At 52.9% G+C, this 16791-nt stretch overlaps 7 protein-coding genes across 7 annotated transcripts; 5 read left to right on the top strand and 2 right to left on the bottom strand.

Moving 5' to 3' along the window:
- Positions 1-658: 658 nt before the first annotated feature.
- On the top strand, positions 659-2227 carry GCG54_00010547 (uncharacterized protein; the record flags this gene model as incomplete). Its single annotated transcript, XM_045410469.1, has 1 exon — positions 659-2227. The coding sequence occupies one exon, from the start codon at positions 659-661 to the stop codon at positions 2225-2227; it is 1569 nt and encodes a 522-aa protein (XP_045257360.1).
- A 2166-nt stretch (positions 2228-4393) lies between these two features.
- GCG54_00010546 (Endo-1 4-beta-xylanase) lies at positions 4394-5581 on the bottom strand (the record flags this gene model as incomplete). The annotated part of the gene is made up of 4 exons (XM_045410468.1): positions 4394-4489; positions 4542-4744; positions 4805-5051; positions 5099-5581. The coding sequence occupies 4 exons, from the start codon at positions 5579-5581 to the stop codon at positions 4394-4396; spliced, it is 1029 nt and encodes a 342-aa protein (XP_045257359.1).
- Positions 5582-6627: 1046 nt separating this feature from the next.
- GCG54_00010545 (Peroxyureidoacrylate/ureidoacrylate amidohydrolase RutB) lies at positions 6628-7209 on the top strand (the record flags this gene model as incomplete). Its single annotated transcript, XM_045410467.1, has 1 exon — positions 6628-7209. The coding sequence occupies one exon, from the start codon at positions 6628-6630 to the stop codon at positions 7207-7209; it is 582 nt and encodes a 193-aa protein (XP_045257358.1).
- Positions 7210-8617: 1408 nt separating this feature from the next.
- On the top strand, positions 8618-10161 carry GCG54_00010544 (Corticosteroid-binding protein; the record flags this gene model as incomplete). The annotated part of the gene is made up of 3 exons (XM_045410466.1): positions 8618-8810; positions 8965-9263; positions 9328-10161. 3 exons carry the CDS (start codon positions 8618-8620, stop codon positions 10159-10161), a joined length of 1326 nt encoding a protein of 441 aa, XP_045257357.1.
- Positions 10162-10947: 786 nt separating this feature from the next.
- On the top strand, positions 10948-12032 carry GCG54_00010543 (uncharacterized protein; the record flags this gene model as incomplete). Its single annotated transcript, XM_045410465.1, has 2 exons — positions 10948-11124; positions 11187-12032. 2 exons carry the CDS (start codon positions 10948-10950, stop codon positions 12030-12032), a joined length of 1023 nt encoding a protein of 340 aa, XP_045257356.1.
- A 52-nt stretch (positions 12033-12084) lies between these two features.
- Positions 12085-13344, bottom strand: GCG54_00010542 (Transaldolase; the record flags this gene model as incomplete). The annotated part of the gene is made up of 4 exons (XM_045410464.1): positions 12085-12641; positions 12692-13001; positions 13058-13242; positions 13296-13344. 4 exons carry the CDS (start codon positions 13342-13344, stop codon positions 12085-12087), a joined length of 1101 nt encoding a protein of 366 aa, XP_045257355.1.
- Positions 13345-14520: 1176 nt separating this feature from the next.
- On the top strand, positions 14521-16773 carry GCG54_00010541 (putative polyol transporter 6; the record flags this gene model as incomplete). Its single annotated transcript, XM_045410463.1, has 6 exons — positions 14521-14621; positions 14674-15440; positions 15495-16034; positions 16092-16317; positions 16371-16508; positions 16590-16773. The coding sequence occupies 6 exons, from the start codon at positions 14521-14523 to the stop codon at positions 16771-16773; spliced, it is 1956 nt and encodes a 651-aa protein (XP_045257354.1).
- Between the last annotated feature and the right edge of the window lie 18 nt (positions 16774-16791).

Here is a 16791-nt window from a genome sequence, read left to right as displayed (position 1 = left end):
CCAGCCAGCACTGCCACTACACCACCACCAATTTCCACCGGCTATACCTTAATACCTCACCTCAGCAGATACCAGATACCAAGCAATAGATTCCAGACACCAGACACTGCCCAGCCAGCAGCTCTCTCAGGTCTCTGCTCCACGTCGACCACCGACTGATTAGTCCCGCCGCCGCCGTCGGGCACAGCTCTGTTGTCTGCTGTCGCATATCCGTCTACTGCCAACATTTCTAACGCTCGAATCCCCGTTGCTTAGATACATTGCAGGTAAGCAGAGAATGGCCCCCGTTTTCCCACTTGGTCTGCCCGTCATCCCGACCCCAAAATCCAAAACTCCGTCGCCTTGCGATTGCACTGTCTCCCTACCGATTCTTCCGGCCGACTCGACTGACACCGCCCGCAGTCCCCGAACCCCCTCCAGTTACCAATCCGACACTCCAGATCCTCCCCTCGTCCAACAATCCCGCTCCATAATCGAATTCCCTCTTCCTCCACGCCGGAAATCCTACACCCCGCTGTTGCCTACGTACACAGCGTCATCCCGGCGATTACGTCCTTCCCTTGGGAGTTGACGATGGCGGCTGCCTAATATTTGCCTCGACATTTCTTGCACGACTTGAACCCACTCCGCCGTTCCCGAACCACCGCCTGCCGCAACCATGGCCTCCGAACACAACCCTTTCCGCAGGAAGACCACCTCGACTTCCTTCTCTTCTACCCCTCAGCCCGTCACCACATCTGCCTTTCTCGAATCCATCACATCCGGAATCTCGAGGGATAACGTTCCCTCGCCTCCCGAGGTTCGACCTGCGAAAGCCAAGGTTGTCAAGAGGGTGAGGGTGTTGTCTCCGCCGCCCTCCTCGCCCTCCTCCCCCGAATCGGTGCACAGTAGAGGCTTTGGGCGTCAGGACGACAGTAGCGACGACGGCTCAGACGACGATGACGACCAATTCTCAAAGAGATTTCCCGAGCTTCCCGACGGCCTTCCTGAGGCTGCGCCGCTGCGCATCGCCAACGCCGTCCCCAACCATACACCTGAAAACCCCTTTGGTAAGACAATGCAGGATCTGGAAGGCCTTACCGACGGAAAGGCCTCCTCTGTCGGGGCAGCCAAATCCCTCGACGTCAATGCGTTCAAGATGTTGCTGCTCACCGGCCAACCTGGAGCTGGAGCGCCGGCTCAAAAGGCACAATCTCAACGCGACAAGGCTGCGGAGGCCGCAAATGCTTCCGGATCAGATACGTCTTTCGCGGAGACGCCCCGGTCATCAACGGACATCGCGGACCGCGGTATTATCCTTGCTTCACCTCCGACAAAGAGAAAGCCCCCTCCGCCAAGTTCAAGGCATGGAAGGAAGATTAGCGTTCAGACGCCAGAACGACCTCACATCTCATCTGAGACGGCATCGCCGATCTCTCCGTCTGATGTGAACAAGCCCCTCCCTCCGGCTCCCAGCTCGTATGGTGGGGAGGGGACGGAAGATGTCTTTGCCCGAGAGGCCGCGGGCAAGATCCCCGATCAGGATTCCCCCACTCCCAGTTCGACACCCACCCCGGCCACGTCGGCGTCGGCGAAAAAGCCAACGCCAGCACCCCCGCCACGACGGGGCCACGCGCGGAGCCAATCCCTCACGGCGTCGGCCGGGGCCAATGCCCCGAGCAAGGCGGGCAATGAGGCCGATACGCCGCCTCGGTCTTCGTTGGAATCGCAGCGCTCACGGTCGGAGAGTTTCCGGAGTATCAATGCCCCTGCGCCACCCCCGCCACCTCGGCGACCGAATGCATCACATCGCCAGTCGTTCCAAGCTTCACCGTCAGCGGCTTCGTTCAGCCCTGTACCGTCCGACGTTGAGAACACTGCGTCGGGCAACACTCCCCCAAAGATCTCTCCGCCGCCACCACCTCCTGCGCGGAATACTTCGACACGCCGTCCCCCTAGCGTGAGAAGTTTTGACGCAACAAGCAGGAAGGTGAGCGGCGGAAAAGAGGGAGCTCCTCCGCCGCCTCCACCTCGACAACGAGGGAGCAGTCGCGGAAGCATGGATTATGTAAGAAGGCCAAGCGTTGACAGTACGAGAGGATTTAGCACAAATGTGCCAGAAGAGCCAGGGACAGAGGACCTGGCACAGGATTATGAGGCCAATTTTGGCAAAGGTGCAGACATTCTTGCCGATTTGGACGCGCTGCAGCGTGAGGTAGACGCTTTGAGGGCGCAACAGGCGAAGTAGGACGCATGTCTGACGGCGCGATGATAGATGGTTGGTACTGGAATAGAAAGGCTGCCGCCAAGCGGACAGCCATGCCCTCGAGGGGCAGCTGGATATCTTAAATCAGGCTTGTACATTTACGGATTACCAGGATGCGACATGAGTAATGGAATGGTTATGAGTTGCACTTATCAAAATCGTACAAGGAGCCAAAGGCCCGGGACCGTGCAGCCGAACCATCGATACTCACCTCGCGAGCTTTGTGTCAGGCTTTTCAAGATGCCAAAGTCATTGTGCAACTGTCGTCACCCTTCAAACATTCGAATGAGTTTGCCTTCCTCCCAGCGTGAGTGAGTCTGTCAGTGGCAGGAAGAGCAATCAACCAACTACCTGCGCTAGCATTTGTGGCGAGGAGAAAGGATCGGCAGTAGTCTTGGTGTGACAAATGATCATCCCTCCAAGCCCTTCTTGCAGAGGGGCGAAATGTCATTGGTCAATTGATGCCGTGCCAAACTGGACAAACTCTACGAGCTCGGGTCGCAACGGGGTCCTCGGATGTTCTGAGCGAAGGCGGAGTTTGGGTGACGGTGTTTGCAAGACCGTCTGAGCGTGATGATCATGGGGACGACGTGTCTTGGGGGCCGATGAAGCGTGACCTTTGTCCCCCCAGGTAATAGCCGGCCAGATGTAGAATCACGGAGTAGAACGTGGGACACCGAGAAGCTTCCCTCGTTGTTTCTTCTGCGGGTTAGAGCATACTCCGCCAAGACTGGATGATGTCAAGAAAAAGAAAGAAGACTGCCCTCTGGGTTCTGCAAAGGTTCTTTTCCGCGTTGCTGATGTTCCTACATAGGCGGGGTGCGCGGCAGCGTTTGAGGATGAGTGCCCTTGGCAGTCTTGGGTTTGTTTGGCTGGCTGGATAAGCCGGCTCTGTGGTTGATTATGACGTTTTGACATGTTGGGTCTAAGGAAATGTTGTTTTGAGGCTAGAGACTGGTAACTGCGCTTCATTGGCTAGTAGTATGCTAACTTGAGCAGTGTATTTGGGTGCCGAGTTCCGAAGGTCTGTTTTGTCTGAGTGGTCAGTTGTAGATATCTTGGCAAATCGGCTTTAATATCACACTGCCTTGACCTTTTTATCCAACTTCCTGAAGGAGTGTGGAAAGTGGCATTAAACTTGCACGATCACGACTTGGTTGAATGATAGCCATGTTGTCTAAAAGAATGAATTATGGGGGTCACTATTTTGGATTCACATGGTCAGTTGAGGCAAAAATACATAACCCCTATTTTTCCTGTGCTAGAGCGACTACTTTTCCTCTGTGTTCGGCAGCGTCATTGCCGTCATAACCGACATTATCTTCACTACTATTGTTACTTATCTTTGTCGTCGTTGTCGTTATGGCCTCTTATATTCGTCATCTATCGCTATCGTCCTTCGTCGTCGTCCCTCGTTATTACCTCGCGTCGTCCTTCTCACAAAAGTCACCACGTACACATGAAATACAGCCGTCCGAACACACCAAAATAAGGCGGCATCTAAAAGAATAGTTCGTAATAGTTCATCCGGATATCCCCCCCATACATATCATGGATGAACTGCGGCCTCTATATCCGATCTATTGAGAACTTGTATGGATTGATTGACCGGTATTTAGGGGTCTTGCGCAAGAGAATTTTCTTTAGATGAAACGGGATCTGATGTCAAATTGTATTAACGGCTGCTTTCTTTTCTGATGTTCCTTGGACATTTGTTCACTCATCACGTCAAATTTGAATAATACTGATAACAAGAACAAGCGGCCCACAGAAACACATTGAACCTCAAGAAAAGGGACCCATGTGGCTAATCCTATAAGCCCAGCTACAGCCAGAATCATGGTCTCCTAGCCTTTCAGGGTTCACGTTGATTTTCCACATAGACAGGTTCCGTAGATGAGGCTCATTCTTAAAGTTTAAGAAGCACTCACAATCAAAATCTTACGAAAGACACGTATAGGTGTGAAGTAACGGTGTCTTATTGTATAAGTACGCAGCTCAAAGCTTAGGAATTCTCAGATGTTGAAATGTATATCTAAGTGGAATGAGGCCATGATCAAAACTTCGTGAGTTTGCCACGTCTCTCACACAATATGTGTACGGCATTCATGTACAGAGTCCCGGCTTTCCCCATCCGGATTCACACGACTACTTCTTCAACGCGGCCGCAATGGCGTTGTACGCCGGCTTGGGGTTCCAGTTCTCGTCAAATAGCAGAACCTTCGCGGAAGCCTGCCAAGATTGCTACAAATATGTTAGTTGGTTTTGCCGATCCGGTGAGGCGCGTTCCTCTTACCTTGTCGCTGACTCCCCACACCGTGATGCCGCGGCACTTGGGCACGTTGACACACGCGTTCACGACCTCGGCGTACTGCGCCGGCGGGGCGTTGTTGATGTCGAGCTCGGTGATGGCGATCTCGGACACCTTGGCGGTCGCCAGCAACTCCAGCGCACCCTGGATCTTGCTAGACATGTTCTGCGCGAGATGGCACTGGGAACCTGTTCCGCGTTTTCATCAGTTCATATCCACTTTTGATCAATTCGTACTCAAGAGCATACCGATTCCGTCAATAGGGATGCCCTGCGCGATCCACTGGTTGACCTTCTTCACCACCGCGGCGGGCTTGCCCCAGTCCTTGTTGTCGAGGTTGTAGTCGTTGATGTAGAGCTTGGCGGCGGGATCGGCGGCGCGGGCGGCCTTGAAGGCGATGCCGACGTAGGACTCGCCCAGCACGTTGAAGAAGGTGGTGTTGCGGAACGTGCCGTCGTCGTTGAAGATCTCATTGACGACGTCCTTCATGTCCGGCTTAGTGAGCAAATACATGTGAAAATCTGGACCAGAGAACCACTCACCCAGGACCTGATCTTCCCCTTGTAACGGCCAACAACGGTGCTGATGTGGTTTTGCAAAACACTGGTCATGGTCTTCTTGTCCCTGATCGCTGAAACCCACGTAGGGAGGGCTTGGTGCCACAACAGCGTGTGCCCACGAATAGACTTGCCGTTCTTCGTCGCCCAGTTGACGAGGAAATCCGAATTCTCCCACGAGAACTTGCCCCGCGTGGGCTCCGTCGCATCCCACTTCATCGAGTACTCGGGCGTGACCTGTCCAAAGTTGGCCTTGATGATGGCCTCGGTCTTGCCCTGCTGCATGATGCCATTGTCGCCGGAGACGCCGATGAACAGCTTGCCCTTCCCCTTGGCCTTGAACAATGTGTCGATGCTGACGGCGGCCTGGCGCTCGGCGAGGTGGTGGGCGTGCTCGTGGGTAGTCGCGATGCGCAGGGGCGTGGCGAGGGCCAGCGGCGCGAGGAGGAGCGCCAGAGAGAACTTCATGTTTGTAAGGAATGGCTGTCGCAACGAGGACGACGGAAAGTGAGTGTGAAAATGAGCGTATGGAAAGGAACGTGGTGAAGAAGTCGAGGACGGTCCGTCAGCCTCAACAGGCGACTTCGCAGTATTTGTTCCGTTTGGCCATGTGTGGTAAGGTTACTCTCGGTGGAGCACATTCCGGATCTTTTGGGGATCTTTTGTCTACGGGGGGTGACCTTGGCAGACAGGGCAACTCAGATATAGTGGTCTAAATTGGTGCCTAGATTGGGTCGACAGGGAATGGGCGTTGAGGCTCCGGGTTGTCGGAAATGGGGGCCGTTCGTTTGATGGCGTTGTGTGTGTGATATTGGCGAGGGCGTTGTGTTTGCACTGGAATGGACGCGTGCTTGTGGTACGTTGGTGGCTGTCGTACTAGATCGGTCTGTTGCTGTGGGACATGCATTCCGCCGAAGTGATTGTTTCACCGCAGGCATCGCGACTTCAGCTGCCAAGGTCTTGACTCTTGCAATGGTGTTTTTCTGTGATAAGAGGTATATTATGGATGGCCCTGAGTTACTTAAGCACTGACTCCCGGTCGTCCCGATGACAGGAGACTTCAAGAATCGCCGTAGCGCCGTTCCAGGATTAGGCATGCCTGCAACGTTGGGCTCCAGAGTCCAGGGTGATTACTTATATAGTTGATCGGTCCATCCCACTCGGTTTCGCACATTTCGTGGCCCGAACGATGAGTTGGAAGGGGGAAAATGAGATGCACTCATCGAGGGTCCAACGCACTGACCAATTGCAGTCGTGAAGCCGGAGCCCAAACGTCAGTTCAGATCCATCGACGGCGATGACGGACTTTAGAGGCATGCGGATTTAATCTAATAATAAACTCCGGCATCATCATGTATAAAACTTTGACGTCTTGGCAGCAACCATGAGACTTTTGAGATATTTTGAAGCATCTCAAAAGCTCAAGTCACAAAGGCGCGATTCAGTCCCTGAAAAAAGCAATATCCCACACTATCCCACAGGCAAACTCTATTTCACCCCCAATATCCACAGCCATGGCTTCATCAAACAGCACGGCCCTTCTCGTGATGGACCTGATCCACAATATTGTCAACAGACTACCGGACGCCGGCAGAGAGGAGTACCTAGCCCGCATGTCCCGCGGCATTGCGGCGGCCCGAGAGAAGAACATACCGGTGATCCACGTCACGATCCACTTCCGCCCCGGATACCCAGAGGTCCCCCGTACCAATACATTCTGGGCCCGGATCTCAGCCACCGACGACTTCGTGCACATCGAGGGCCAGAAGAAGGAGGGGCAGGATTTTGTTGCGGAGGCCGCGCCGAGGGAGGGCGAGATCATCATCAACCGACCGCGTATTTCGGCGTTTTACAACAGCGATTTGGAGGTTGTGCTGAGGAGTATGGGGGTGAAGAATCTTGCTATTGCGGGAGTTGCGACCAGTGGAGTTGTCCTGTCGACTGTCCGCGAGGCATTTGACCGGGATTACGATGTTACGGTTTTGGAAGACTTATGCATGGATCGAGACGAGGAGGTGCATCGCGTTCTGACGACAAAGGTCTTCTCGTGGACTGGGAATGTGACGAGCTCCGAGGAGTGGATTAACAAGTTGTAGATGATTCCATGTTTTGTTGTAGTGAGAGTGTCTTGGAATAGAAGCGCCTGAGCAGGTCAGGTTCGAGTTGAGTTTATGCCTGGCCTTTTGTGGTCCAAATTGTCGCTGTCGCACAATGACCTGTAACTCACACGTCTCGGTGGAGTTCCTCACGTAGTCTCTTGGTTTGCCATACACGAAGCTCTGTATCCATGGATCCCGTTCTACCGTAGGGTTGTTGCGTGTTTACGACACTGATCTACACGAGAAGTGTGATTCCACTATGACTCGTGTTCCCCAACTTACAAATGGGCTTTCAGGAAAACGGGCATGATAGAGGCGTTGAGCTCGATGACATTCACCCAGCAGCCAATAGAAAATTTTACATCTGCAAGAAACCGCCTGGTCTCCCCGGTTGCTCACCTAGCTTGCTTGAGGGAGATAGTAGAAGTCCTAAGAAACAAAGAGCGGACGATAGCGACAACAATAGTAATAACAATAATTACAATAATTACAACGATAACAACAACAACACAGGCGATAACGACGCCGATGGTAACAATGATAGTAATAGGGGGGATATCTGAGCTCACGGGCAAAGTAGTCACTCTGGCGCAAGAGAAACGGACGGCCTCGTTTATATACTGTTCAACTGCTGAGTACAAACGAGCGAACAGTTGCTTGGGCCGTTCGAAACATAGGCCCGACAGTCATGTTACCTAGGTACTTCAACAAATTATAAGTGGAGGTGATCAAGAACACAGCTCTAGGTGGTAACATGCTGATATCCAATTTTCCATGGACATGGCCTGGCTCTCAGCTATTCTTGCAGGTCCCTCGCTATGGCTTGATACTCGATCGAAATGTGTGGGTTCAAGATAATTTTGTCCAATGGGTTTCTGGAGGTTCGATCTGTGCGCAGGATGTCACTTTTGATACATTCATCGCCCTATCTGAATTTCCCATCGAGTTCCTCTCGTTCACGCTCTTCGCGCGTCTTACGCCACTTATGCCTTTGGTAGTAGACCAAGTGGGATTGCACTCTACCAGTTGGTCTACTTCCGAACAAACGTGGTCAAGAAATACATCTTCTGTGGTCTATAACACATAGTTTGCCCCGTGAAGCATTGGGCGAAACTATTTTGGTGAGTAACCGGCAATGAGGTGCCATAAAGGGCAAGTAAATCGACCACTGCGGACCCATGTGAGTCATTCGTGACGAATCTCGGCCCCGGGAATACATAGCGGGTCCGCTCAGAAGCAAACTTGATCAAGTGTTTCTATTTTATCGTTGCGCAGCCCGACTTCAGACATTCAAGGGCTCTTAATAAACTACATCAGGCATTCGAATTACAAGACTTTCTGAAACTCTGGTCGTTCAAACTCAACATCAAATCGACAAAAGTGCCACTCAAGAACAACTTTCAACATGGACAACGTCAGTGTCACTCGCAGTTGCAATGCCAGAAAGAAGGTTGTTGTCGTAGGCGCCGGTATTTCTGGCCTATGTTCAGCCTCAAATCTTCTTGCCAAAGGGTTCGACGTCGTCGTCCTAGAAGCCCGAGATCGCATTGGCGGACGCATTTTGACCGACCACGAAGATGCCGACAACATTGATATGGGTGGGTTGTAGAGAGTATGGGTGGAAGGTAACTTGCTGTACATTGATCTTGATAGGACGGGTGTTCCCCGCTTGTGTAGGGACTTGTATGGGGTGAAAATCCAGCCCGCCTCGGCGTCCCTTCTTTCTCAAGTTGACAAACTAACACCGCACAGGAGCCGCCTGGATGCACGGCACCTCCTACAACCCCCTCGTCAAGCTCATCTCCAAGCTCAAGATCGACTACTACTATGACGACGGCAACCCGCTCTACTTCACCGAGTTCGGACCTGCCGGCCCCAACTTCAAAGCTAAGAACGTCGCCGATGAGTTTCTAGACTATCTCCACTATTGGATCCAGAAGAACCCCGACGGACCGGACTATTCGGCCGAGGAACACATCCGCAAGTTTGTAGGACAGCATGAGCTTATCACCGATGACGAGCGGATCTGGGCGCCGGAAGCGCTGCGCATTGTCGAGCCGACCCTCAGTCTCGCTCTTGGTGATGTTGCCTCCTCAACGTGACTTGTACGTCAAGGGTGGCTACGATCGCGTGGTGCGCCACGTTGCTCAGCCAGTCCGTCATCTGCCGGGCGTTCTGAAGCTGCGCCATGTCGTCCAGAACATCGAGTGGAATCGGTCGGGCGGCGCTTCACCAGTTGCAGTTCATGTTTATGATCCTAATTGGAAACCCGTCGTTTTCGACGGCGACGCTGTTGTTGTGACCGTCCCACTTGGTGTCTTGCACCAGAACAAGATCATGTTTACGCCTTCCATTCCGAAGAACATCGCCTCAGGCATGTCCAGGACCAGCTACGGCGCACTCGGCAAAGTGTTCTTCGAGTTCACAGACGTCTTCTGGTCTAAACAAAACGACAGCTTGGTATATTTTCCGACACCGGCTACTTTGGACGAGGACAGCGAGAAGAACAAATACCCGGTTCTCTCCTACTCTTTCATGGCCACCAACCTGTGGGTCATGACCGGTGCAAAGAAGCTTTGCGTCCTGCTATCTCCTCCTGTTGTTTACGAGATCGAATCCATGGGCGGCAATGCGGATGAGCTCTTTGCCTATTTTGAGCCCTTGCTGGAGTTGTTTAGAACCGAGCCATACAAATCGCTTCCAAAGATGGTGGAGGCAAAGGTCACTTCCTGGACGAAGGATGAATTCGCTGGAAATGGCACGTACTCCACTGCGAACGTTGGAGACGATCCGCGAATTTTGTGGGATGCATTGGAGGCTGAGAAGGACTTGCGGCTACAGTTTGCCGGTGAGCATTGCTCCCGGGCCGGAACGGGCTGTGTTCATGGAGCATATGAGACGGGCGAAGTTGCCGCGGACAACATATCGAGAATTCTTAGCCGCGAGTAAGCCACGAATAGTTGCTGCCCATGGCTCGCAATCTCGTACTGTTGCAGCCAAGCGGGTGATGAAAGTTGAATAGGGCTGTTTCAGCTGGTGCCCCGTACATCAGACTGAGAATACCCGAGAAGGCAATAGAAAACCCAATGGATTTCAATAGCCTGCCATCTGACTTCAACGATACATGTATTGCGCGTTCCAAGTTCAGCCGGACCGCCCAATAGCGATCCGCGCGGTGTTTAGGCCGAGCGGGGCCGTGCCGACGCCGAAGGGTCCTCCGAGGCCCGGTTTCGTGCTTGGTCGGCGTTCGATGAGCAGGAAAAACGGATTCACACTCGATGAATGACTGTTTCTTTGTTCATCAAGCCCTCACCGGTTGTGGAATGTGGATTGAGCCCCAGACACAGACAAGGTCGATGAAGCTAGGCGCCAAGCTTCGGCCGGCGGCATACTCAATTAGGCATTGGAGGAGCTCAGCTTCGATGCGTGCGGGGTCTCAGCAGCTCGTCTTACAAGGGGCTCGTCACTGCCATGATCCCTGAGAAGAGCTGCAGGCAATGCTGCGGCACAGGGACGCTTTCATTTCCTCGGTCATCGATCGGACGACGGCCTTACTCCTCACCTGAACAACAAACCGCGAGGACCCCTCTCGTTGTGTGTTTCGACCCGATCCAACAGATACATCAGAGCTTCCTCCCGAGCTCTTACCTGTAGCCCTTGCAACGCAACAATCCCCGAATCTGCTGAATGGAAGACCGCTTCATCAAGAACCGCCGCGGACGGTGATCGACCCCCATGAACACGACCGCGCAAGACACAGTTACGCCTGGTCCGACTGCGACCGCGCCGCCGGAGACGATTCCGAGCAAAAAGGCGCCCAAGAAACGCGTTCGAAACTTTACCGCCGACGACCGAGCTGCGCATCGGATCTTCGAGAAGGGCCGTCGCGAAGCCTTCAAAGAGCGATTGATTGTATGTTGTTCTCGCGGATAATATCCATCCAGACCAGAATTGCTGATGCCAATCGATTGTAGGAGCTCGCTGCCAATCTACCAGCTCTAGCGGACACCGATCCCCAGCGCCTCTCGAAGCATGTTGTCATCGACGAAAGCATTGCTCGGCATAAGCTTTTAGAGAGTAGATGCAATGATGCGCTCCAGTGTATTAACTCTTTGTTACAAGAGCGCGAGGAGCTCCTGGACGAGGTGAATAATTGGAGGAGGAACAATGGCGCCCTGATGCGGCAGCCTAGGCCACTCAACGTCAATATTGACGCCTTTGCGGAGACAGAGAGGGAGTTGCGACGACGCGTCGCCTTGCAATTGGGCCGACCGACCAGGAAGAGCTCTGAGCAGTCTGGCGGGCCTACCGACGAACACTCGCAGGCTGGGTCATCGACAAACAACCAGCCAGACGAAGCCGCTCAGGTACCTCGAGTTCTACCTTCGGAGCCCACACAAGATGCTCGTGCGGTATCAGAATTGAACAATCTATTGCTTGATACATCATGGCCAGAAGAAACCGAGTCACCGTCGGTTCGTATCTTTTCAGGAACAGTCATGGAAAGCTTAGCCATGCCGGATCAGGGCACCGCAATGCCATCAAGCGCGCACTCGGAATCCATGCCTGTGTCAAATACGACCATCAATGATTACCAGCTTCTCAGAGGAATCGACCCTGATAGGCAGGGAATGTATCAAAATGGCATGCTGATGGACTTTTCATCGACTGGAACGCCCACGTTCGACGGTATGGATTCTTCACAGGTACCTATTTCGCCTGCCTTCCTCGCCCCATCGGTCGCGAATCAAGACTTGCGTTTTCAGCATAAACAGCATCAGCATCAGCAACAACAACAATGGGCTTCTTGGCAAGGATGATCTATTCGGGGTCTATCAATGCTCATGCTACTGTGCGTGATGCTATCGCAGTTTAGATCTGCTTCAAGACCTCCTCAACCTTGGCCTTGCTTCTCTCCTCACCGCCAATGAAGAGCTTTAAGGCATCTGAAAGACGGGTCGTGGAGATGGGATCAGCTTCAATAGCCTTCGTCAGTTCAGCACCCCCATTGGCCAGGTAGTCAATGTCGGTGCTTGCAAGTTTGCCATCCCATTCAGCAGCCGCCAGGGGGTCAACATTGGCAAGCTTCTTGAGCCGCTCAGGGCAAGGCCCGGCATTCTTGTATACGTGCACCGGCTTAGGAGTACCCTCGCCGGGCTGCTTGGTTCCGTCGTACTCGAGCTTGGCCAGCTGGTCGAGGACTGTGTGAGAGATGGTGGCGGAATGGCAGCCCATTTCGCCTGCTGCCATGGCTTCCTTCGCGGAGATGAAGCTGGCGTTCTTTACCAAAGGCTGTTCTTTGCCGGTTTCCTTGTAGAGACGCTTGTATGTCTCGATGATCTGGACGATGCGGGCGGACATGGGGTGCTGCGTCGCAGGATCCTCGACGTTGGGCCAGAGAGTGTCTGGCTCGTCATGAGCTCTCACCTCTGGTTCTCAAGTCAGCGCCACTCCACGTGCATCTCATGCGCAAACTTACCATTATAGTACGGGCTGATGTACAGCATGCCGGCCTGGCTGCAGGCGATGGCCTGGGGGAGACTAAACAGGGCTGTGCCCAGCGTCGGGATTCCCTCAGAAGACAGGATCTTGGCAGCGTTGAGGGCAGGGCCGGTCGAGGGGATCTTGATGCAATATCTATCGCGTCCGATGCCTGCGCGGGCAAACTCACGGTCGTAGAGGCGGGCGTGGTCAAGGGTCTCTTGTGTCTTGAACGCGTTCGAGGGAAGGGTCTGCAGCAAGACACGGCCGCGAATGGAGTTGATGTTTTTCTTGCACATGAGGACGGCCTGTAGGTCTTTATCAGCTGTGTGGCCTGCGACTGAGTGCATCATGGTCGACATACCATGCGCGTGTAGATGGCAAGCCAGCCTTCATTCTTCAGCTCTTTCGCAGTCTCGAGAAACATCTCCCTATTCGAAGCATCACCGAGCTGGATATCCACCCACAATTGGTTGCTGGTCTGGTCGTGAGGGACAATGGGCATGCTCTTGATGTACTCAGGGTCCATCCAGTCGACGTCAACATTGACTATTCACGTTAGCACATGGGTGTTGGCATGAGGACATTGCTGTGTGACGCACGCTGCTCCTCGAGCTTGTCGAGCCAAGTCATGGCGCCTTTGCTTCCCATCGTGTAAAGTTTCGCAATTGAGATTTTGTTGTAATTGGAGGTATTGTTTCGATATCGTATCGTCGTTCGAGCTTGCCCATCTAGACTGCTAGAATACGTACAAGATAGCTGCTTTAATATCATGCCTCGCCCCACCGGCCCGTCTGATTTTTGGACCTGTACAGGACGAACACACGACGCCCTGCGTGTGTCTGTTTTCTTCATCATCGGGCGTCTCAACGAGTCCATTCCGAGAATCACTTGGCCAATGACGAGACATCCCCAAAGGCCCCTCAGGATGCCACACACAGGGCATCGGGAGCACACACGCAGGGCATTTGGGACCCCGCACCTTCTGGGGTGCACCCCGGTCATCGTCTGATCACACATTGGAGGCCGGTGGGGGTCAAAGAGGATACTCTGGGGTAAATGTCCCGGAATACCACCATGTTATTTCCTGCCCCCAAATACTGACCGGTGGTGTGACAGCTTGCGCGGCGGCTTCCCTCTTGAAGCAAATCCCAACAGCCTCGCAGAATTTCAGGAATGCGTTCAGGGGCAGATGAGTAGGTAGTGTTGCGCAGATGCAAGTGACAAACCCGGAAAACAGCTCAGGGAGCTATGATGCTGGCCATGCCATCTTACCCCACCTCGGTGAACGATTGCCGGCTCAGAGCTACTGTGCAGGTCCAAGAAGTCAGACGACAAGGTTTGCAACCGGCACTCATCCATGATGCCCTGCACAGGACAAGAAGCTAGCGCCTGTAGAGGGCAATCTACTAGTGTGTCTTAGTCTCGTCTCCAAGACTTCCAACCCGTCCAGTTCATGGACACACACAGGGCAACCCCGCAGGATCCCCAGGTTTCCAACAAACATCGCTGTGGTTCGGCCCTCCGCAGGCCATTTGCGACATCAGATTTTGGTCACGGGGTAAGGGGCCAAAGGATTCGCAACAGCCGTTCAACAGCCGATTGATGCTTGTCAGTCTGACGTTGGTGACGAACACTGGGGAGCGAATTCCAGTTTACCCCATGGGGGAGGGGACGACAAGTACGCAAGGATGCTTTCGGAAGAGTTGGAGTGGGTTATATAAGAGCCTCCGTGGACTTTTAACTTCACGACGTAGAAAAGTTAGCATTATCAACAGCTCTCTTCAATGATTTCTCTGCTTTTCGTTCAACACCAAGAGTATCATCATGTCTCGTGTTTCTGACGTCGAGGGCGATGTAAAGTCCAAGCTCGATGTGAGCCATGTCGAGCACAGTGGTGCCGACTATTCCCGGAACATCAACGCAAAGTAAAAGGTCGATCATTTGAGATGCTGATATGTAGCTAACCTTGGGCCACAGGATCCGCAATCCTCTGATCGGCATCTCTAGTCCAGACCTCCGAGTTCAAGTCACTGGCTTTTGTCGTGAGTTTGGCTTTGAAGAAAAGGAGAACGTCTTCTACCGTGGGGCGCTCGCTGCGCAAAACCCCGAGAATTATGAGAGCATTGATGATCTCACCGAAGATGATAAGCACGTCCTTCGCCGCGAGGTCACGCACAAGTGGCATCTTCCCAAGGATCTTTACTACAGTATCGCCCTGTGCTCTCTCGGCTCCGCCATCCAGGGCTGGGACAATACAGGTGCCAACGGCGCCAACCTCTCATTCCCTCAAGAGTTCGGCATCGAGAATAACCAAGCGCTTGTTGGAGTCATCAATGCCGGTCCGACCTTATTTGGTTTGCTGAGTGCTTGGGCAGCGGACCCAATCAACAACTACCTTGGTCGCCGCGGAACCATCTTCCTTACTGGCCTCTTCTGCGTATTCCCAGTACTCGCTCAGGCCTTTACGCAGAACTGGTTGGGTTTGATGATTTGTCGTCTGTTCATGGGCCTTGGCATGGGCATCAAGATCTCGACCATCCCCATCTACTCAGCCGAAGTCGCCCCTGCTGCAATTCGTGGAGGCATCGTTACGAGCTTCCAGTTGTGGGTTGCCTTTGGTATCTTTGTTGGCTTCTGCTCCAACTTGATCTGGTATCGCATTGGAGATCTTGCATGGCGATTCCAGCTAGCTGCTGCTTTTGCTCCTGCCATTCCTGTTCTTATCTTCGTCTGGATGTGTCCAGGTAAGGGATTGACTGTCGTCAGATTTCAAGAGTCTATGACTAAGAGTTGTCCAGAGTCTCCACGCTGGCTTATGAAAAAGGGTCGATATCAAGAGTCATTCAAATCATTCTGCCGGATCCGGAATACCGAGATGATGGCTGCCCGTGACCTGTACTACGCACACCGACAAGTAATAGAGGAGAACAATGCCTTTGGCGGGCAGACACTTCTCCGCCGTATGAAGGAACTCCTGACTGTGCCCCGCCTGCGTCGAGCAACCGTTGCCTCATCTTGGATCGTCATCTCTCAGCAATTCTCAGGCATCAACATCATGGCGTTCTACAGCTCTACAATCTTTCAGCAAGCAGGCTACTCGGATAAGGACTGCCTTCTAGCTTCCATGGGCTTTGGTCTGATCATGTTTGTCTTTGCATTCCCAGCTGTATACATGATGGACACTTTTGGGAGAAGAAACCTTTTGCTCGCCACGTTCCCCTCAATGGCCTTTTGCCTATTAGCAGCTGGGCTGAGCTTCTTGCTGAATACGGGGTCAAGTGCGAGGGTGCCACTAATTGCCTTCTTCATCTACCTTTTCACGGCGATGTATGGACCTGGTAAGTGCCCGATATCTCTGACTCAGATCCATATCATTGTTTGCTGACGATCACCAGGAATCGGCCCACTACCATCAATTTACTTCTCCGAAGCTTTCCCGCTGTCTCATCGCGAAATTGGGTCGGCTTTCACCATCTGTGTGAACAACGCCGTCGGAAGTGCTCTCACGCTGTCGTTTCCCGAACTTCTTCACAAGATCGGACCAACCGGTGCATTTTGCCTCTACGCTGGTCTGAATCTGCTTGCGTTCTTCGTCATCTTCTTCATCATCCGAGAAACCAAGTAAGTGACCGTCCATCTTTCTTCGCAAACTATATGCTGATATCTATCAACAGACAACGCACCTTGGAAGAGCTTGACTACATATTTGGAGTTCCTACCCGTCGTCATGCAGCATATCAGGTCCGCACATGGCTTCCTTGGGTGGTGAAGAGATATCTGTTCTTTCAGAAGGATGCTAAGCTGGAGCCATTGTACCATTTAGAGTAGCGAGGCTGTCATCGTGAAGAGCCTCGAGAGGACACTACGTATTTCTGAATTGAGTTTCGTCGCAGGATTTCCCATGTCGAGTCTGCATCTTACAAGGAATTTTCCATTGCACGCATGTATCTCCGGCCACCTGGACGGTCAGTTATTGCACAGGCCGTTGACGACGACAACAACGACCATAGCAGTAACGACAATAACAAGAAGTACAGTGGCATAGTTCTGGAATCTGAATCTATATTCCTCCTCTGAAAAAAAGACTAGTAGGGG

Source organism: Colletotrichum gloeosporioides, assembly GCF_011800055.1.
Source record: "Colletotrichum gloeosporioides strain Lc1 chromosome Unknown consensus_101, whole genome shotgun sequence".
NCBI lineage: Eukaryota > Fungi > Ascomycota > Sordariomycetes > Glomerellales > Glomerellaceae > Colletotrichum > Colletotrichum gloeosporioides.
Note: the sequence above shows the minus strand (reverse complement) of the source record. Positions and strands in the feature narration are given on the sequence as shown.